General features: G+C 51.0%; 10 protein-coding genes across 10 annotated transcripts; 4 read left to right on the plus strand and 6 right to left on the minus strand.

Annotated features, from left to right (window-relative positions):
- Positions 1-537: 537 nt before the first annotated feature.
- On the plus strand, positions 538-2,301 carry SODALDRAFT_329794 (kinase-like protein). Its single transcript, XM_028611044.1, has 2 exons — positions 538-1,085; positions 1,145-2,301. The coding sequence occupies exons 1-2, from the start codon at positions 625-627 to the stop codon at positions 2,262-2,264; spliced, it is 1,581 nt and encodes a 526-aa protein (XP_028462348.1). The 5' UTR covers positions 538-624; the 3' UTR covers positions 2,265-2,301.
- Positions 2,172-2,870, minus strand: SODALDRAFT_329795 (hypothetical protein). The gene is made up of 2 exons (XM_028611045.1): positions 2,823-2,870; positions 2,172-2,753 (listed from the first exon to the last, which is right to left on the minus strand). Exon 2 carries the CDS (start codon positions 2,614-2,616, stop codon positions 2,299-2,301), a length of 318 nt encoding a protein of 105 aa, XP_028462349.1. The 5' UTR covers positions 2,617-2,753; positions 2,823-2,870; the 3' UTR covers positions 2,172-2,298.
- A 106-nt stretch (positions 2,871-2,976) lies between these two features.
- Positions 2,977-3,697, minus strand: SODALDRAFT_382466 (hypothetical protein; the record flags this gene model as incomplete). Its single annotated transcript, XM_028615237.1, has 5 exons — positions 2,977-3,047; positions 3,072-3,194; positions 3,255-3,485; positions 3,508-3,636; positions 3,671-3,697. 5 exons carry the CDS (start codon positions 3,695-3,697, stop codon positions 2,985-2,987), a joined length of 573 nt encoding a protein of 190 aa, XP_028462350.1. The 3' UTR covers positions 2,977-2,984.
- A 736-nt stretch (positions 3,698-4,433) lies between these two features.
- SODALDRAFT_318500 (DUF89-domain-containing protein) lies at positions 4,434-6,495 on the minus strand. The gene is made up of 6 exons (XM_028609381.1): positions 6,318-6,495; positions 6,171-6,241; positions 5,964-6,094; positions 5,780-5,896; positions 4,864-5,713; positions 4,434-4,761 (listed from the first exon to the last, which is right to left on the minus strand). The coding sequence occupies exons 1-6, from the start codon at positions 6,322-6,324 to the stop codon at positions 4,531-4,533; spliced, it is 1,407 nt and encodes a 468-aa protein (XP_028462351.1). The 5' UTR covers positions 6,325-6,495; the 3' UTR covers positions 4,434-4,530.
- A 193-nt stretch (positions 6,496-6,688) lies between these two features.
- SODALDRAFT_329799 (dihydrogeodin oxidase) lies at positions 6,689-8,975 on the minus strand. The gene is made up of 7 exons (XM_028611046.1): positions 8,776-8,975; positions 8,641-8,710; positions 8,532-8,579; positions 8,345-8,466; positions 8,193-8,271; positions 8,109-8,126; positions 6,689-8,045 (listed from the first exon to the last, which is right to left on the minus strand). Exons 1-7 carry the CDS (start codon positions 8,938-8,940, stop codon positions 6,763-6,765), a joined length of 1,785 nt encoding a protein of 594 aa, XP_028462352.1. The 5' UTR covers positions 8,941-8,975; the 3' UTR covers positions 6,689-6,762.
- Positions 8,976-10,120: 1,145 nt separating this feature from the next.
- On the plus strand, positions 10,121-11,024 carry SODALDRAFT_329800 (glutathione S-transferase Ure2-like protein). Its single transcript, XM_028611047.1, has one exon. The coding sequence runs from the start codon at positions 10,251-10,253 to the stop codon at positions 10,908-10,910; it is 660 nt and encodes a 219-aa protein (XP_028462353.1). The 5' UTR covers positions 10,121-10,250; the 3' UTR covers positions 10,911-11,024.
- A 23-nt stretch (positions 11,025-11,047) lies between these two features.
- Positions 11,048-11,771, minus strand: SODALDRAFT_364476 (hypothetical protein; the record flags this gene model as incomplete). The annotated part of the gene is made up of 4 exons (XM_028614646.1): positions 11,048-11,254; positions 11,361-11,425; positions 11,465-11,612; positions 11,658-11,771. 4 exons carry the CDS (start codon positions 11,769-11,771, stop codon positions 11,048-11,050), a joined length of 534 nt encoding a protein of 177 aa, XP_028462354.1.
- Positions 11,772-12,504: 733 nt separating this feature from the next.
- On the plus strand, positions 12,505-14,326 carry SODALDRAFT_318511 (putative glucose-methanol-choline oxidoreductase; the record flags this gene model as incomplete). Its single annotated transcript, XM_028609382.1, has 2 exons — positions 12,505-12,724; positions 12,816-14,326. The coding sequence occupies 2 exons, from the start codon at positions 12,505-12,507 to the stop codon at positions 14,324-14,326; spliced, it is 1,731 nt and encodes a 576-aa protein (XP_028462355.1).
- A 79-nt stretch (positions 14,327-14,405) lies between these two features.
- On the minus strand, positions 14,406-16,197 carry SODALDRAFT_329801 (hypothetical protein). The gene has a single exon (XM_028611048.1). It carries the CDS (start codon positions 16,053-16,055, stop codon positions 14,460-14,462), a length of 1,596 nt encoding a protein of 531 aa, XP_028462356.1. The 5' UTR covers positions 16,056-16,197; the 3' UTR covers positions 14,406-14,459.
- A 726-nt stretch (positions 16,198-16,923) lies between these two features.
- Positions 16,924-18,716, plus strand: SODALDRAFT_318514 (hypothetical protein). Its single transcript, XM_028609383.1, has 3 exons — positions 16,924-17,270; positions 17,442-17,963; positions 18,051-18,716. The coding sequence occupies exons 1-3, from the start codon at positions 17,037-17,039 to the stop codon at positions 18,648-18,650; spliced, it is 1,356 nt and encodes a 451-aa protein (XP_028462357.1). The 5' UTR covers positions 16,924-17,036; the 3' UTR covers positions 18,651-18,716.
- The last annotated feature ends 1,325 nt before the right edge of the window (positions 18,717-20,041 follow it).

Consider the following 20,041-nt stretch of genomic DNA (forward strand, 5'->3'; position numbering starts at 1 on the left):
GGTTTCTAATAGTAGTATCCACAAATCTTACGCTATTTTCCGATATTTAAGTTATAATTCTCACGAGTAATACTAATCTATTATGAATATTCTTAGTTATATTCTACGTTACTAAGAAAATATATACTAACATAAGTAAATAATCGAGTCCTAACTTCTAAGCTATATTATAGCTCTTGTACTAGACCTATATCAAAACTACCAACATAATATCAGTACTTGAACTTTTATGTATATAGGGTTTTATTTTTATAATATTTACTAGTTTATTAAATTAAACAGCAGCGGTCGAAAAAGCAGTTTTTTGGTGTAAGTGGTGTTCCAAAAGGGGGGGTGTTCCAAAAGCCGGGGTGGGGACTTAATCTATTAGCCTAGCATAGAACGACGTTGGCCAGATTAGTAAGATGGGTAGGAAGGCCGGTCATGATTAAGCACGGACCGGTTTTCGTTGTTATCGTGATCGGAGTACTATTGTCCGAGTTGCCGCCCCCCCCCCCCCCCCTTTTCTTTTTCTTTTTTTCATTATGCGCGTGCAGCCCTGAAGCTATGGCGCGGCTGCCGCCCCCTATTTCCTATGATAACGAGTGACGAGTCAACTACCTATGCAGCATCGGCATTTGCACTATGCTCTCCGACTTTCTTCGTTCGGTCTGCTCGCGTTGCAGATCGGTAGTTTGCTTCCTCTTCAGACCCTGGATTTGGCCACTTGTCTTGATCAGAGCTACAGGAACAAAGATCCTTGGGACGCATGCCGCCGCAACCCACACGCCTCAAGTAGAGGTCAGACACCTTGGACCTGAATCCAATCTAGAATTCCCTGCTGCTACCGACGACCAATACCACCAAATCAGGCAAAGCTTCATTGAATCGATAGACTTGGGTTTGATTTGCGCCCTAGCGTCACGCCACAACAACGGCAAATCTTGCCAGGTTGTGAACAAGGCCAGCGGCAGCTTTAATGTTTGCTTCTTCGTCGATTTTGATGATGACTCTGATGAGGGAACTAAATGGGTGGTGAGGGTCCCGATTGAGCCCGCTTTCGACGATCCCTGGGACAAGTTACTAAGCGAAGTAACGACCATGCAGTGAGTACTGGGTTTTGCACTCTCTTTGACATTTGTGACCGGTGCTCACGCAATCACAGATATCTCGAGCGCAACACTCGCATTCCCGTCCCTCACATCCATGCCTATGGACGCGACGTCAAATTGACCAAGGGCAGTACGGGGACGCAGATGTTCATCATCACGGATCTCGTTCCAGGCCAACCATTGAATAGGAAACTCTTGCTTGGAGGCAACGAGGAGCAACGAAGTGATTTCTTGTCCCAGCTCATCGATGTTCTAGCAGAACTTAGGAGGCTCGAGTTCCCGGCAATAGGTTCCCTGAGGCCGAATGCTAGCGGCAACTCCTATCCCGATCTGGGACATGTAGGTCCAGTCATTTCCATGTCGGCCGCCATGCTCAGCCAACCATCTTGGAGAACAGTTGCCTCTGCCACGCTTCGCCAGACGCATCGTGGTCCATTTACTTCGGCTGAGGATTACTTGAGATATCATTTCGGTCTTATATCAGACATGTTTTCGCTGCCGGTTTGTGACCATACTATTGAAGATGTCAAAGAAGAGATCTTCGCTCTCAACAGTATGGACCGGATATCTCTCCAGGTTATCGATCCTCGGTTGGACAAGGGCCCTTTTGTGTTGCATCATTTGGACTTACGAAGCGCCAACATCATCGTGGACGACAACCTGAGAATTCAGGGCATCATTGACTGGGAGTTTACAAGCACTGTTCCACGTCAGCTCTTCACCCCTCCATCATGGATTACCGGTCACGATTTAGACGAGACGAACGAGCAGCTACACACCGAGTTCCGCGCCGCTCTCGACGAAAAGAGTGAAACCGATGGTCTTTGCGACCAACTCAGAAGGGAGTGGTACGGTCAATCAGATTCGAACACCGACGAAGAGAGAGGGAAAATGGACATGGCATTCTGGGTTGCTCACGTCCTACGTCGTCCAACCGATATCACCGATATATTCTGCAACTTTATCGCCCAGAAACAATCGGACAAACCTGTGGATGAGTTAATCTCTGAATTTTTCAAACAGAATCTGGCGCTGGCTTTAGAGGTCCAAGTTCGTGCGGAACAGTGCGAGCGCTACACAGAGTACTTGAAGAGGAACAGGCTGTATGAGACCGATGTGGACAGATTGCTTGCCGAGTCGAGGGCATTGAAGGCAAAGTGGGGTTGGTCATAGAAGCAAGATAATGAATCGAGTTATTCGTCGCCTCTTATCCTTTCTTTTCGAGGTCCTCCTTTTGCTTCTGCAGATCGTTTATCTTCTCCCACAATCGTCCGATCTTCGCTTCTATATGATGTCGCTTGTTTTCATACTCTTCCTTTTCTTCCTTTATAGACTTAGTCCCGGCCTTTCTTCTCCTATTTCGCGCACTCGAGGCACTCCGTGACATCTTTCCTAAGTCGGCTTCGCTAATGCTCTCCAGATAACGCAAGATGTCATCCAACTTCTCTTGTTCCTCCGCTAACACTCCTATTATTTCGCTGATTCTCTTATTAAGGGCTTGGACTTCATCAGGTTTGCGGGTCATCTTGACGATAGTCTGCTGTTGCTGGTGCCGCTGCAGTTGCGTAGCTCTAGTGGAAACTGCGGCGTATATTCTGTGGAACGAACTAAGGATCGGATCAATATAGTGCGGACCTGCGGTAATATCTGAATATAAATATTCTGTCCGCAAAGTTTGTTAATAACCTCTCATGTATGAGTATCCGAGGAGATCGAAATAAGCGTAAGTACCTTGATTAATGCGCTACTTTGAGTTCCTCCCTGTTAATTTAGGGAAGTGTACCAGAACTTGTAAGTGGGGGATGGAAACGAAATAATGCTAGGACGATATATACGATAGGAGAATCAGCGACTTGCTCCTCCCCGCCTTCCCCGCCCTCCCTCCCCGCTCTCCTAATCATTGCCTCCACACCCATCAGTCCAGCCACCCGCAGCCTCAACAATCTTGTTGTTCTTCTAGCAACGTGCACAAACCCATACAGGAGTCCTAAACGTTGCTTTCCACTCATAACCTCCGTGTTCCAACGGATTGTCATGGTAATTGAAGTTCCAGTTAGTGGTACCAAGGTCGTAGCAGTGGTTCATGTTAGGGAGCAGAGTTTTCTGCCCCCAGTCGTAAGTGGAGAATCCGGCGCCTCGACGGTATATTCGCTACAAAGAAACTTGTGCCAGCCCTTGCAGCGGCCAAGGCCGTCCCGACCGCCTGGGATTGAGCTCGTAGGTGTAGTCGCCATCTTGGCGGATGTACTTGCCTCCCTGCTTCCAGTTCATGGGATTGTCAGACGAGTCGCACGAGTGGATGAGCTTATCGAACAAGTCTTCGCACTCGTCCCTGTCTAAGCTGCCGCGGCAGTTGGTCAGCGTGATGGAGTACTCGTGCTCCTCCGGGGTGCCCTTGTCGTAGGTCTGCTCGTACTCCCCAGTTGACCGTGTTGGACGGGTGACTCTCCTCGACCTCCTCGCAGAATTTCGTATACGACTCGTTGGCACGGTCGGCGCTGACGTAGTTCCTACTGTTACCCTTGGAGTGGCACGTGAACTCATCCTTGATTTCGCAGGACTCAGGAGGGCGAGGCGACGTTGAGCACCGGGGAACGGATGTCCATAAGCTCAGCTAGTGCGAACGAGGCGATAGTAAGATGCCCTTTTTCGTTGGGATGAAACTAGAAGCAGAATATTGTCATCAGCCATGGCTGATGCCAACAGCAAGAAGGGCAACAAGCCAACAACCAAGAAAAACAAAAGAAAGATAGAAAGAACATTGAAGATAACGACGGCAACAACGACGATAAGGAGGAGGAGGAAGAGGTTGAGCAAAAGGGGCTGGGGTTAAGGGAGCGGGGAAGGGGCATAGGTTCACAACTAACATTACGGCCGACGTGGTCCGGCATGCCTAAGCCAAAAGTTATGTCCGCGCCATAATCGCCAGGACAGCCCGGGCGGCCGGGCCCTGTCTCCCGTACTCCGTTGGCAGAAGACCCCTGGACATTTCCCCCTATTCTTACCTGCCCCTGAATCCCGTTGCGTCCTTGTACTTAGTACGAAGTAGGGATGCATTAGTAATAGAGACTGTCCAGGGGTGGCCATATCACGTGACATTGGACCAGTTCTTCAGGCACCCAGCACCATCGTATGGAGTAGTGATTAATCTTGCTGTGAAAACTGGCACAGATATTCTTCCTAGCATTATGCTTACGAGAATCGATCCAAACCAAGTGCAACACTACGCGAAACGACGGACTGGCCGAGTGATATGGAGAAAGTCAAGTTTCAACAACATGATTGATAAGCGGTTGAGGCTTCCCGCTTGAAATGCTGATGACGGGACGGGGTGAGGTTCATCGATTGAGAATCTAATTTTATTCAGTGTCTTGGTCTATCTATATCAATGATTCCTCCGCAAGTCTATTTCCAGTCGTGACGAGCTGGTCGCCTAGGTTTACTTGTCACCCGAGAAAGACATAACAGCCCACTTGCCGTTCCATGCCCACTGTCTGGCACCCGAGTCACCGCCGCCGCCCTCGCTGGCCTTAAGCTCCTCATCCTTGCCTGGCGGCAGTCCAACTACCACATCGGCCTTGCAGGTCCGAAGAGAGAGTATGTTAAGCCCGGAGCCTGGTCCCATGCCCTTGATAGTGTCGGTGAACGGAGTCGTGGGATCCCAGTCGCACTACCATCAAGAGTTAGCCAATTGCATACATGAAGTTGATGCTCGGGGAAGCGAAAACATGGAGAAAAGAAGGGATGGGAGAAAGACTGGAGAAAGACTCACGTCCCCGGTAAGTTTCCGGTAGTTGAGGTCGCCCTTGAAGATAATGAGCTCACTGGTTTTGAGGTCTTCGTACAGGTCCTTGGCCTCCTCGGGCAAGTTCCAGTACGGGTTGGGGTGCGTCCAGTAGCGGTTGGGACGGATGATGAGCTGTCCCTCGGCGTGGAAGTTGCTCCACTCCTGGAAGAGGAAGGCCATGTTCGCCTCGTCGACGGTGGACAGCGGCGCCGGCGTGGTGCCCTGCAGCTTCTCGTCTTCCGAGGGCGTCTCGTAGAATGGTTTGGGGTTGGCAATGAGGCTCAGGGTCTGGGCGAAGTCGGACGGAAGAACGTCCGAGACGAACCAGGGGATGGACTTGGGGTGGAGGACGACGTGCGTGGCAAGCCCAGCGGAGAGGAAGTAGCCGGCGAGGATGAGGTCAACGTACAGTTCAAAGCCGGCGTTATCGAGGATAATGTCGACTCTGCGTTCCGCCTTACCGTCTGCCTTGGCCTTCTTGAGAGTATCAAAGGCGGCAGGGAGGTCGTTGATGAGGATGTTCTTCTCCGCCGACTTGCGGGCCTCGGAGCCCTGCAGCTTCTGGATGTCCTCGTACGACAGGGTCGTGAGGAGAGACAAGTCAGTGGCGTTTCCCCAAAGGCAGACTTCGCACATCTCGGAGAAGAGGAGCCTCTCGGCCTCCTCATCGCGGGTGGCCTTCTTCTCGGACCGGAGTTCCTCGACGAGTTCCTTGTAGCGGGAGGCCAGTTCGAGGACAGCGGGCCGGGAAGATCGGAATGTGTTGATCTTCTGGCGGTTGAAGACATCGTAGTTCTTCCAATGTTTCGAGAGACTGAAGAAGGTACTCATGCGCCTAATGTCGACAGTCGACATTCGTCAGCGTGTCTTCTTGTCTGTGAGGACCGTCACTCGACCCCACCTGAAAAGATAGCACTCGAGGAACAGCCATGGGCCATTAAGCCAGCCCGCCGAGCCCAGTTCCTTCAGCTCTCTGTTGTAGAGCGAAACATCGGGAAATCCATCGTCTTCAATGGGCCTAGAGTAGTAGTTATTGTCAGCTACCGCCGTAAAATAGAACAAGGGCCCAATTGGGACAACCATACGCCAACGGCCGATCATGCTGAACCTCATACTTGAGGCTGGCGATCTTCTCGACGATTTTCTTGCCCTCCTCCCTCTTGGCCTCGTCTTTGCATGTCGCGACTGTCCGGTAGACGTCGTCAATCGCTTGCGTCTGTTTCGCACTGCTATTAGTATGGCAGCTTTAACGTCGCGCAACCTTGTCTTTGCATCGGGGAGAAATCTCGTACCAGGATCACGGGCCAACGCACCCGCGCAGTCTGCCACGCAAAGGAATTCTTATCGCCGGTCGAAGAGAAAGCTAGGATATTGCATTCTACGTTAGCTATGTGTCGCACTCAAGTTCGAGAGGGGCGGAATTTCGTGGGATGTCGTACTCGGCATCTTGAGATAAGTCGATGGGATGTGAATGCCAGTGGATGTTAGAATTGGGCTCGGGGAGAAGGCAGAAACAAAAAGTCAAGACGCAATAGAAAAAAAACTTTTAAAATGGTTAAAATCTTTTAATAATCAAGAACAACAAGACTGTTGATCTTGCCCTGCGACGTCCCGATGTGGAGGACCGGTGGAGGAGGGGTGGAGGGGTAGCGGGGCAGCCAAGACGAACAAGGTCCTCATAGTTTACCTAGGTACTTCATTTTTGTGTGTACCGTGCGTATCTAGTGTCCACGGACTGTGGGGGTCATGTGACTTGGTTCATGGCCTAAGATACGAAGCTTACTAATATATTGTTGTATTTCTCATACGACCACGGACCAACTTTCATTTCATCGACCGCTTGTGTCACGTCAGGCTTAATATCATCGTCTCCTCGCGGCCTACTTATACATCGACTTGGTTACCCCTATCGGGATGCTCATTCTCGTAGTAATCTTTCCACTCAGCACAGCGCTCCTCCATCTCCGTCAGCGCTCCGGCCTCCTCCATGAGGGGTATGATCTTCGACGTCTGCTCCAGGAGCTGAATGGAAAACCCAGCGCTAGAGTGCCAGGCAATGTGGCAGTGAAGCAACCAGGCGCCGGGATTATCCACCGGGAAAGCAATCCACAAATACCCGTAGATCGGGCAGTTGGCGACATCGCGTCGAGGCGGGTTGTCCAGATTCGGAACGACGCTCTCATTGAACCGGCCCTTGCCCTGTGCCAGGACGTAGACGTCGTGTCCGTGCATATGGATGGGGTGCACCGACCGCGGAATCACGCGAGGCGGGTTTCCTATCGGCATTTCATGATTGTTCTCAATCACCAAGTACACCCACTCGCCGGTTTCAAAGTCAATGTGCATCGGCTCAGAGTCTGGTGGAAACTGCGCTTCGTCGCCCGAGTTGAGGGTGAGCCTCTTCACGCTCGGCTCTCTCCAGTCGCTGTACATGGGACCCGAACCCAGCGCCCATTTGCGGATCAGAGAGTTGGGGTCGCTCGCGTTAGGCCAGCCTTCGAGTCCAATCTTGAGATAGTCGGCGGGTTCCATGTCGTTGACGCGCCTGCCGACCTGCTTCGGCACCACGGGCACAAGCTCATCCGGACCTGGGTCGGAACAGCCGTAGTCGAGGTGCGCTGGTGGGCCCGTGATGGGATCACTCTTGTCGCTCGAATCGTACCGCACGATGCCCACGTGCTTCTCCATAAGGTCAGGCATGTCGCAGTAGTGCGCGTTGATCCAGAAGTTGGTGCCGTTGGCAAGGTCCGCGTTGGCCTCCACAATGATCTCGTAACGTTGACCTATGCCGATGTTGATAACATCCGTCTCAAATGGCTCAATCTGAACGAAATCATTGGAGATGACGGTAAAGTTGTGTCCATCTATCCAGAAAGTCTCCGTGAGCAGCGAGCCGGTGTTGACGAGTCCGATCTTGTATCTGGTGCCAGGTTCAAAGGTCACATCGAACAGTTCGCCGTCGCCCGAACAGTGAGGGTCGCTTTGGGGATCGCAATCGAAAACGCCTTTGCCGTTCAGCACCATCGAGTTGGGGATGGGGGCGCGGTCAGTGAAGAATTCGCGCCAGATGAGACTGAAGGCATCATCATGATACCAGTCAGAGAGAATCCAGGGCCCAAGATCAACGTCCCAGTTTGCGCTGGAGGGCCCATGGATCACGAGTGGTCCTGTGTGTTTAGGGTAAGTAATCTATCTGTACAAGGAAGATGATATTTAGGTCTGTGTATTACCGTATGCACCATTGCTGTCTGTCTGCAAATCAGCTTGATGGAACGAACATGGCATGGCTTCGCTGGGGAAATCTTGAGACTTACACTGCAAACCGAAATGAGAGTGGTACCATGAAGTACCATACTGTCGGGCCTGGAACTCATACACTTGCGAGGTGCCAGGCTAACATCTATTCGTTAGAATCACCAAAACAGCTTGCTTGACAAGTTGATGTTATGTAAGGAGCATGACACACCTTGGATGGACATTGCGTGACACCAGGTACACCATCTTCCCAGACAGTATTCTGCTGTCGAATACCATGCCAATGAACAGCCGTGCCATTGTAATTGGTCAAATTGTTGTGAATGATGATACCTAGTTTTCGTCGGTCAGACTCGATGTTCTCAATTCCACAAGTTGAGGGCAAGAGACACGCTTACGGAGCGTATCACCCCAATCGGCCTCGATAAGGGGTCCGGGATATGTCCCTATAGAAAGTCAGAATCCTACAGGTCTCGTCCACGGCTACTTGTTGTAAGGGATTCTTGCCATTGAAAACTGTCGCATTTTTCCAATATCCATCGGGGTTGATCAGTTCGTTGCTAATGGTGAGTTCGTACTGCGATGATGAGTATACTATGCTTTCTTCAAAGACGACCCGTCCTGTGATGAGTGCCTACTCACTTCTCGCAATCTTCCCTCTGGTATTACGAAATCAGGGTCCGAATGGATGTCGATTCCCTTCTTCCAGCAGTCTCGCCTCTCCTGGCTGTGAACGCAACAAGTCGCATCAACCAGAGTCTGGTGGCCCAAGGCCAAGAACAGAGCCAAAGATTTCGTGATAGTCATTGGATTGTACGTCCACAAGATATTCATGCCAAGCGAGCCCTCTATAGGTATGAACCTGCTTCCTTTTTGGAATACATATAAACATTTCTGCTTCCTATCTCACACACACCCCGGCATATGACGGGTAGGGAGATGGTGACTAACCAGGTTTATTTTCACCGAAGTCGGCTTTGCGCGGCTGGGCTGCGTCGTCGTCGGGGATCGGGCCCCGGGCCCCACGCCGAGCTTGGCTGCATGTCCAACTCACCGAGGGCCGATCTCCGCGTGAGACACCGCCTTCCGCCTTTAGAGACGCGGAGGTGATTCTGACCAAGGATGGTCTTTGTTGATCTTGCGGCAATGTATCGCCATCCTGGCATGATAGAGTTCAGAACCACCACGTTCAACTATCGTGGGGCGTGTCCTACGAAACACAATCTTTGATGGCGTGTTTTTTTTTCTTCTTCCGGCTTGGACCGAAGGGTGTCGGTCAAGTTGCTTAATTCCGGTCTCCTCCTGTTACCTCGCCTTTATCCGCGGCCTTCTTCCATATATCGCGTCTCCGAGATACCGTTATGCACTTTGAATTTCGCCTCGCGGCTTGCCGTCGCTTGCGGAATGGTTTCTTTACAGGTTGATCAACCAGCACCAAATATCAGACTTTTTCTAAAATAAGATCAGACGTACAGTACTGGTGGAGTAAGAGGCACCTACCGACATCCGAAGACTGTTGGTGGTGTTAAGGACTAAATCCGCTACGGCTCATTGATTTGTAAGCTCACGTACCATGGTGGCCAACAGGATCATCATGCAGGCCGCATATTCGGACCCCGAATAGCGAATAATAACACCCTGAGACTATACACTAGAACTGTAGAAGCATGACGAGAATCGTGCAAACATGCAGGGGCAATGTACAGTGGGGGTCAGAAGTTATTGTACCTATTTATAACATCGAAAAGTAGAATAGGGCTAAATTTTAGGTATATAGTACATAGGTGTTCGTAGATGGGTACATTATGCCAGGAACTGTACGTAGCCCCTTATCCCCCCACCAAAAGAAGGACTGCTGAGACGCCCACATGTACCTATATTCAGGAGGGGCAATGTAATTACATTAACAATAGAAAAGAGGATTTCAAATAGAAAAGAGGCCATAATAGAAAAGGGGAGGGTAGGAGAGCCAACATGTTTTAAATAGCAGGTAGACAAGATTTATTCAAAGATTGAAGATCCTCCTTTCTGCATCTCCTCCTTGATCGCATCACGCATCTCCTCGTTCAATTCTCCTAACTTAGACCGAACTTCCTGCACAAATACATTATACCAGCATGTCCAGCCTCAAGCCAATCAAAGTCTGGGGTAAGGGCGGCCCCAACCCCCCCAAGGTCGCCATCGTCATGGAGGAGCTTGGCTTGCCTTACGAGGTGGTTCCTGTTCCCTTCACCGATGTCAAGAAGCCCGAGTACTTGGCAATCAACCCCAATGGACGCTTGCCGGCCATCCATGACCCCAATACCGACATGACATTGTGGGAGTCTGGCGCCATTATTGAGTACCTGGCCGAGAAGTATGACACCGACCACCGGATCAGCTTCCCCCGCGGCACGGCCGAGGCCTACGAGTCTATGCAATACCAATATTTCCAAGCCAGTGGCCAGGGGCCTTACTTTGGCCAGGCCACCTGGTTCAAGAAGTTCCACCCTGAACAGGTCCCCAGCGCCCTGGAGCGCTACATCAAGGAGATGCATCGTGTCACGGGTGTGTTGGAGAACATCCTTGCTTCGAAGAAGGCTTCCGCTGGCCAGGATCGAACGTGGCTCGTGGGAGGAAAGTATTCGCTCGCCGATCTCTCTTTCATTTCCTGGATCAATGTCGTCACCGTCATTTTTGACAAGAGCGACTACAATCTGGAGGATTATTTGAACGTCAAGGATTGGGTAGACCGCATGCTGGAGCGGCCGGCAGTCAAGACTGCACTGGGCAAGTAGACGTTTCAAGTCTAGTCGTACCAAGATGAAAAAGATCGATTCCATTAAAGACAGTCCCATTGAACGTAACTAAATAGAACTCCCAACTAAAATGGCATGGTCCCTGTCTCCCTTCCACACCCGTAGAAATATCCGGCTTAAACCGGCTGTGCCTTGGATGCTTGTTCACGCATGAAGCCCTGGAACTTGGGAAAGAATTCCTTCATAAAGGCCGAGTCCACCATCTCCTCCAGCTTTACAATTTCCGTCCCGCTTTCATTGAACGTAAAGAAGACTGCATAGTCGTTTGTCCAATCTCCAAAGGGAGTCTTGCCGGTAGAGAGTGCATACACGGCAGCCTTGTGCTGCGACACATCATGAACCACTTCATGAATGGTAAGCTGATTAGGATTAGTATCAGTATTAGTAGTTGCTGTTTCAAAATGTTTGCATGGAGGTTTGAACGCTCACCTTGTATTCTGTCACAACCTTTTGCAGCATAGGCAGAGTCGCCATAACCTCAGTACTGTTGCGCGCTGCATGTCCCAATGCAAATGGCAGGGTTCTCTGCGTACAGTCCGCAGACCAAGTCGCCACCATGTCTGCGGCTGAAGACCTTCGCCATCCGTCAATAAACTTGTCGAGCGTGGCTCTTTGGGCTTCTGCTTCCGCTGCCATGGTGAGAATGGAAAATGGAAAATTTGAAATGCTACGCGGTTGTGACTAATGCGAGTCAGATCAAGTTGGTTGATAAGAAGAAAAAAGTACACATTGAAGAATAAAATGAGAGTGCTCTTTGCTGGAGAATATGGAGATAACAGCAGCATTTTGAAGCATCCTGGCATTATAGTCGACCCGCGTTGTGCCGGCAGCTTCTGGCATCTTATCCCGACGTTATCTACAGCACTACGCAAACGCCCTCGGTATACGATTTATTCTTACACGTTTCCAGCCCTGCGCTCAGGGCATTCCCCGGCGTGCTGCGAAGCTATCCAAGTGGCCGCGAAGTGTCTAAGGGAAAAAATAAAAGAAGAACAAAAAGAAAACGAGAAAAGAGAAAATGCAAGGTGAGACGAAGACCCCACATGCCAAGTATTTCGCTCCCCGTGGCGACATCGGAGAGCGAACAATGACCTAAGCGGTAGGAGTAATTACGTTGTACGTGTAGAGTGCGTCTTAAGCCGGTGGGGCTATGCCAGTTGAATTAGGTAGGTTGGGGGTGGGGGGGGGGTGGTATGTTTAGCACTAAGACTCATCGGAGCCGAAATCCGGACAAGCCAATGCGAATAGTAATCAAGTATTATTATAGCCAGTATCCGACAAACCACGCAATCTCCGAGTTTTTCTAGACTATATCCTAAATTAAAATAATTCGGCATCAGTACTTGGATGACCCTTGTTTTGATCCCTGGATAATTGACGAGACGGATTAAGGAAAGAAAAACGACTGCTTACTTCGTATTATGGATCGATCGGTGCAGCAATGAGTAGCCCCCTTAATAAACTGGGAAAGACCACGTAAAAAGTCTTGGGTTTCTTTTACAAGACGGTAACCATTTACTCCTACTATATTCGAGAACAAGCAAACTCTTTCGACCGAGATACCAATCCAAAGATGGGCTACCATTGCTCCCTTAGAGCCTGGCTGCCAGCTCTCGCTGCTGCCAGCCTGGCTGTTTCGTCCAATTCTCAACCCACGACACGAATTGACTATCTCATCATCGGAGGCGGTCCTGCTGGACTTGTCCTTGCAGAAAGACTGTCTCAACGTGCTGCCAAGAATGTTGTTCTCTTGGAGGCAGGGCCAGACAGCATCGATGACCCAAACGTAAGCAGTGAGTTAGCACCCAGCACCCGAGTCATTCATCCATTCCTTTTATCCTATATTCTAACCAGATTTCTGTCATGGTTGTGCTTGGCTCACAGTACCGGCATACTATCCACTCATCCAAGACAAAAAGCCAAATTATGTGACGGAGCCTGACGCCAATCTCGGCGGCTATGCCCCTGGTATCGCACAAGGTCACACGCTCGGAGGCGGCGCAGCCGTCAATGGAATGGCGTACTGCCGAGGATCTTCATCTCTATTTGACGACTGGGCGGAGACCTCTGGAAACGAAGGGCTCGCATGGGATTCCATGTTGGAGGAGTTCAAAGAAGTCAGTCGCTACCGGGACCCGCCACACGCCGATTACGAGCAGTTTGTCAATGCGTCGGGGTATGGGAATGGGCCGGTCGAAGTGAGTCGATCGAGCGGCTTGACTGGCTTCGAGTTTCCCTTCGCGAGAGCTATTGAAGCAGAGCTTGGTCTTCAGCAGCAGGACCTGACGGATGGTACGGGAATTGGAATCGACCTAGGCCTTTCCTCTATCTTTGCCAAAAACAGGACCAGGTCCCATCCTCGCAATACCTTTGGTATCATTGCCGAGGGCCGGCCAAACTTACAGATTATACACAGTGCTCGGGTCACCAAGGTTCATTTCGAAGGGACGACGGCCGTCGGTGTTACGTACCAGTTCGGTGGAGAAGCCGTCGAAGTCGAGGCCGCCGAGATCATCGTCAGCGCTGGTGCCATCAACACACCCAGGCTCCTCATGCTCTCTGGTGTTGGGCCCCGGGAAAAACTGGAAGCTTTGGGTATTTCGGTCGTTTCAGACAACCCAGAAGTAGGAGCGAACCTCCGAGACCACCCATTCTCCATCATGCAACTCCAGGTCACACCAGAGGTCCTGACAGTCTGGCAGTGGTTGTCCAATGAGACTCAGGCTGTCATAGCCCATGAGCAATATGCTGCCAATGCGTCGGGTCCTCTCGGATGGAACAATGGATACTCGTTCGCCGCCTTCCGATTGCCAGACTCGGCTTGGCCCGAGGGCGTCGACAACACCCATTACCTCTCCCTACCCGAAGATCGGCCGCACGTCCTCATTCAGTTCAGCACCGTGCCATTCATACCGTCCCCCAACAGCACCATCATTGCTTGGGCGAGCTTGATGCAGCCTGAAGCCGCCGGATCAGTCAGCCTGAGATCGGCTGACTATCGTGACGGCCCTTTGATACACACCAACTTTTACGGCTCCGAGGGCGACAAGGCAGCGGCTCTATGGACCTACAAGAAGCTGAGGGAGATTCTGCGACGCCCAGAGGTCAGCCATCTGATCGTGGCGGAAAGGTATCCCGGGCCCGACGTAATTTCCGATGAGGCTATCTGGGCCGCCATGGGGCAGCAGACGTACTCTTTCCGGCACGCGGTCGGCACGGCGGCTATTGGAAAAGCCCTCGACTCGAATTGGAGGGTGAAGGGCCTCAAGGGGATCAGAGTTGTGGACTCGAGCGCGTTCCCTTTCCCGACAACCTGTCACCCACAAGCCGTTGTCTATGCACTGGCGAGCAGAGCGGCAAAGGACATTCTTCTCGGCGACTCATGCAAGAAGTAGTTCTTGTATTGCACTTTATATGTACTAGTTAGCATAAGTAGTGCTTCATACCAAGAAATCTCACTCAAAGCCATAACTGCTCGGGGGGTCATCTCTATTGTGATTCATAATCTTAGATTACGAATCTAAAGTGCTACAACTGCCGCAATGTATTTACAAGCCGAGAAGAAATGCTTCTCACCTGCTTCCGAAGATCCTCCTCTAGTTGACATAGAAATGTAGTCGAGAATGGAACACTTCCATCCGTACTGTCTTGCCTTTCCTTGACAGATGAGCTCTCTGCTCTCGTATCTATATCTTTACCGGGCCCAGTTTTGTTTGTCCTGAGCCGCTGAGACAGGGTATTCACCAGCCCCTGCACGCGGTGGAGTTTGACAAGTACAGCCTGGACGGCTAACTTAGGGTGGGGATTGTCCTCGTCGACCATCAGACGTCTCCCTTTGGTGGAGGAGGCTCCGTATAGAGAAGTCTGGGCCAGAGTTTCCGCGTCTTCCGTGGACCGACGAGCCGCATCCTCGTACCTGGCCAACGCTTTAAAGACCACCAGAGACATGAGAGCCAGAAGGTATCTGTCCTGCTGGCAGGGCCGGGGGCACTGTAGCATGGAGCGGATTGTTTCGATGGCGTGCTCCCCGTCTGCGAACGAAGCGTTGGCTGATCCAGTAGCGAGCATCCGGTCATGACTCGACACCGAGCTCCCGGGAGACCAGGCCATGGGAGAAGTCGGAGGCGAAGTACTAGTGGCGGGTTCTTGGAAAAGTTGGCTCACCAGGCCCAGCGTTTGGGCAACGCAGGAGCACGACGGGTCGTTGATCGCTGGTCTCGAGTCGGTTTTCTGCTGCTTCTGCTCGTTTTGTCGCTGATTTTTTTCTTGTTGTTGTTGTTGTTGTTGTTGCCCCTCGTGATCTTCCTGCGGCGGTCGTTGGTGGTGATGTGGCCGTGATTGTGTCTGTGATGGTGGTGGATGGTTTCTTGTGGATGATTGAGTCGATGAGATGGATGGCATTAGTTCCAGGTCTGCTGAACCATGGAGTGTTCGTAAATCACGGCCAAGATTAAAGACTGCCTTGTCCAGTAGTTGAGTCCAGGGCATAGTAGCATCGGGAACAGGATCTGGAAGACAGCTCTGCCCGAAGAAATACTCGGCGCCATTGCTGACATCTGATCCGTCCACCATGGACAAATCCTTAGGTGAAGGGTAGAAATCGTCAAAATTCATAATCAGCTCTCCAGGTGTTTGTAGAGCAGAAGAGCGAGATGAGGTTGTCGTCATCAGATCCGAGTTAAAATCGTCATAGTTATTGTTGGTGTACTGATCTCGGAGGACATTCACATGAATAGTAGAGCCAGCTGTTGCCGCCGCCGTTGTTGCTGGCGGTTGGCTTGTCGTCACATCGCTTTGGCTGCTTCTCTTCCACGCAGATGAACATGATTGAGCGGATTGTCCTGGAGGAGGTGCAGGTGCTGCTGAGGCTGGATTTGTTTCTGTGCTGACTTGAATGCTGCTCTTGCTTGCGTGTTTCCTACCGGCTCTCCGTGTGACAAAATACTGGCAAGATTTGCCGCGTTTGGCACAACGAGAACATGTCGGTTTCTCTTTGGTGCACCGGAGCTTGGACGAGGCACAAGCGTGGCAGCTGTCTCTAAGCTTAACCGTCGGCGTGGTGCTATTTGTAGCATTGGAGGTGGAGGGACCGTCCGGTGTTGGCAGTATAACTGTGGGCAACATGACGAACGACTGGCCACTGGAGGCGAGGATTCCTTTGGCGCACGTTGGAGCGGGGCAATGGGAAAGTTTCCAGTAAAATGTAATGACCTTTCAAGGTCACTCGAGGCCCAAACGTGATATATACTACCTTTAGGTAGTACCGAGATACGAGACTGCCACGCGTGCGGCGTCGACCGTCTTTGGTAGTCTAATTGAAGCTATCTATGCCAGCAGATAAATGTTTCCTCCCTGCTCTCGGCCGGCCCTCGGCCCCTCGCCACGTAAGGCTGCACGGAAGTTCACTACCGGCCCATCTCGCCTCTGTATACAGTATACCTGCCTCAAATGAGATACCTGCAGAATATGGCTGCATGGCACCCTGTCCTTGCCTAGGACGCCACCCGTCTCAAATGCCACGGATAGACGAAAAGTAACAAGTTTTACCGGGTGGGTGGCAATATAGGGTATAGTATCGCCACAACGAGTAACCGAAGGTGCTAGATTCCCTGAAATTTCCGCCCTGCAGGGGTCAGGGCTGGGCGAATCAGGACCCTTACTTACGCCCTATCAGGCGTGGACGATGATAAGGAGGGATGGAAGGCCTCCTTAGTAGGAACAAGCATTCGCATTCTGGCGGGGACATATGCATGCAATCTTACATGCATAAGAGGGGGAAGCTTGTCTAGCCGCCCTCAATTACTTAAGGGAGTACCTTTTGCAGTGAGCTTTTCTGGACCGCTGATGCCTCGCTTAACTCGCCTTCGCGAGTACGGAGTACGTAACGATTTCATGAGGATCTTCAAGACGAATAAGAGCAAGTTATAACTACCTACGAGTGGATAGCCTAATCGACATGGGATGAAAGCTCGATGCAAAATGTTGATGGTGAACGAGTTCTTTCTCAAATTCTTTCTTTGCATATAAGAAGTCATTGAACGGACAGCCATTCGGTGGGAACTACTAGCAATCTCAACTAACTAGTAGTAGTAGTCTCTATCTTGCATGGATTTCATCGCCCAACTCATCGCCTCCACAACGGCCACGGTCGCCGATCTTAAGAAATTCGTTGCAAGCTGTCAAGAGACATTGGGAGGGATATCTAGCGAACCCGCGGAATTACCACGGCGCCTTTCGAACGAGCTTCGCCAGTCAAAGCAGGTGGTATTAGCCGATATTGTGGAACTACAGCGCTTAATCATGGGCCCCTCGGATTTAATTCAGCAGCTCGCATGCCACGTACGTCTCTCTCTCTTATCTGTTTCCTGTGATGTCGCTGCCCCAATACTTCTCTGTTTTTTTTTCTGGGTTCACAAAAGAAGTCAGGCCAACCAAAAAAAAAAAAAAAAAAAAAAAAAAGGAGAAGAAATAGTAATAAAAGAAAGAGAAAGGCTAAAACAATGTTCTTAGGCCCAAATACTGGCTTGCCTTCACTGGCTATGTCACTTTCAAGTTCTGGCTTGCATTCCGCTCCGCGAAAGCGCTTCGAGCAGAGACATCGCGGACCTAGTCGGCGTCCCCGAGACTCAATTGAGTCGGATTGTACGCATGACGGCGACCTATGGTTTTCTGCGTGAGCCGGCGCCGGGCAAGGTCGCACACAGCGCATTGTCGGCCGAATTTGTCACGAACCCGTCACTCCTGGACGCTGTCGTGTTTCTGGCCAATACGGCTGTACCTGCAGCCCTCCACATGCCAGCCAGTACCCAGCAATTCTGCGACTCCAGATTCCCGTCGGAGACGGCCTATAACCTGGCCAGCAACTCGCCCGTCCCTTTCAACACCGCGTGCGAACAGCGACCCAAGCTCCGGCGACAGTGGGCCGCCTTCAAGGAACACGGTACGACAAATGTGGACGGGACCCTCGTGGGGCTGCTGCAGTCGTTACAATGCGCCGATCAACTCCTTGGCGAGGCTGGTGTCATTGTGGAGGTATGTAAAGTCTCAGGCAACTCCTGCCTGGCGGTCTGGATTTAACCGCTGCTGACATTTCCCGGCCCCTCTCCCCCCGCTCTGAAGATTGGGGCTAGCTCAACATCGGAAGCCGTCATGATCGCCAATCATTTTCCTTTACTCAAAGTCTTTGTGCAGGTGGAGGATCAGGAAACCAATCCGGTCTCTCAAGGCCGATGGCCGAAGCCCCTCGGCCCGAGCTCAACGCCAGAACACGTGCAGCAACAATGCCTTATGGATGGGCGGGTCTCTCTCCAACGGCGTACCATGGGTACCCCCCAGCCGGTACGCGATGCCACCGTATACGTTTTCCACCTAAACGGGTTCGCAAACGGAGGTTTAGGCCCCACAGCTCTGGAGCGTATCCAAAGCGAGCTCAAACAACTCGTGGACGTATTGAGGATGAACAGCACGGCAACCCTCGTCCTTACCTCCGGATTGCTCCCGGACCTGGGCAGTGTAGGCGTCAGAGCGGAAGCTCGAGCTCGTTTGCGTGACATGACGCTTTTCCAGCTCACGAACCAGCACGATAATGAGGTGGGCGAAATCCTCGCAATGTTGTCCACACTGAGCGACATTACGGGCCGGCTGGTTCTGGTCAATAAGAATTGCTCGCCGAGAACTGGCGATCTGGCACTAGAGCTCAAGTACCAGGCGTTTGCATAAGAACGGAGTGGGTATACTAGGCGGGGTGCTTCGCAGAGAGACCAATAACAAGAAAATGTTGCCGCCATACCCAGTCGATGGCTCTTGGACTGTCCTGTGCTGATTTCTGAACCCTCTTACCCCCACGCACGGAGAATTATACCTAGTCTTAGCCCCTCCCTGATCTATTCCCTTGGCGGCGCTAGGAAGGCTGTGCCTCGCGGCCCGCTATGACCCGCTATGACACGCCCGATGTTTTGTGAATCTAGCCGAGCTTACGGTATAGTTCGTACGGGTAAGAATCGGACAATCCTATATACCGAACTAAAAGGGCGCTAAATCCGTGACTTCTTATTGCCTAACAGGCGCCATGCCAGCTGCAGGACCCGCCTAAGACATAACCTGGAGGAACCAATCGGAAATAGTAAGATATTGGGCTCTTAACCTAAAAAGGTAAGGGGAGAGTAATATCTAGACGTACTTCTTATACCTGCCCCCCTAATTACACGTGTACCTAGCATGCTCTTTGTACACGTATATACCTGCTCTGTTTTACGGGTCCGATTATATCCACTTTGGGCCCAGTTTGAGGTGCATCCTACGAAAAGTCATCCGATATTTACACCTGCAACCGTTGGACGGTAGTATTTGTCGTATCTCTGACCTGTCCGCGGTGGGTGATGCTTGATGTTGTTTGGTTCCCGCAGATAGTATTAGCCACTTTTGGATGTACCTACACATATACGAGCCGCCGTACCGTTGTTCCCAGAACTGCGCCAAGACAATAGCCGGAATCCGAAGAGACATACGCTGATAGCGGATCCAGGAACCCGTAGGTAGGGCTGCTAAGCTCTGAATTATGGCGCCATACACGGGACGCGTTTGCGCTAAAGAACGCCACAATCGGTAGGAAGACAGACATAGGCCCGATACCGACCCGTCTAGCGTACATACCTCCAACAATCTAGATTAGGAATATTGTAGATGGTTAATAACGCTTAGCGAGAGCGGAGGAGTTTCGATACCCGTGTAAATGTCTTACTAACGTTAAGGGGCAGAGTATCTATTATTAGCTTTACTCTAGTATTATAATAGGCTATACGATAAGAGCGGCGATCTAGTATAGTTGTATCTTATTTGTATATCTTCTCTCGGCCTAAGTAGCAGCGTAGGACGGTAAGATATAAATTAACCAATACAATATCGATTATGACTTGTCGATTTTCAGTTGGTCGCCCAAGACTACTTTGACTCTCTAACTCTAGACTATATAAATGTCGGCAAGAGAATACCTATGGCTATTAGCGTGATATAGTAAGCTTGTTTAATATACATGCTGATTAGTTAATGTTACTTAAGTTTAAGGGCCGATCCAGAAAATAAACTAAAAGAAAACGGCTAACGGATTCGCC

Source organism: Sodiomyces alkalinus (assembly GCF_003711515.1).
Source record: "Sodiomyces alkalinus F11 unplaced genomic scaffold SODALscaffold_19, whole genome shotgun sequence".
NCBI lineage: Eukaryota > Fungi > Ascomycota > Sordariomycetes > Glomerellales > Plectosphaerellaceae > Sodiomyces > Sodiomyces alkalinus.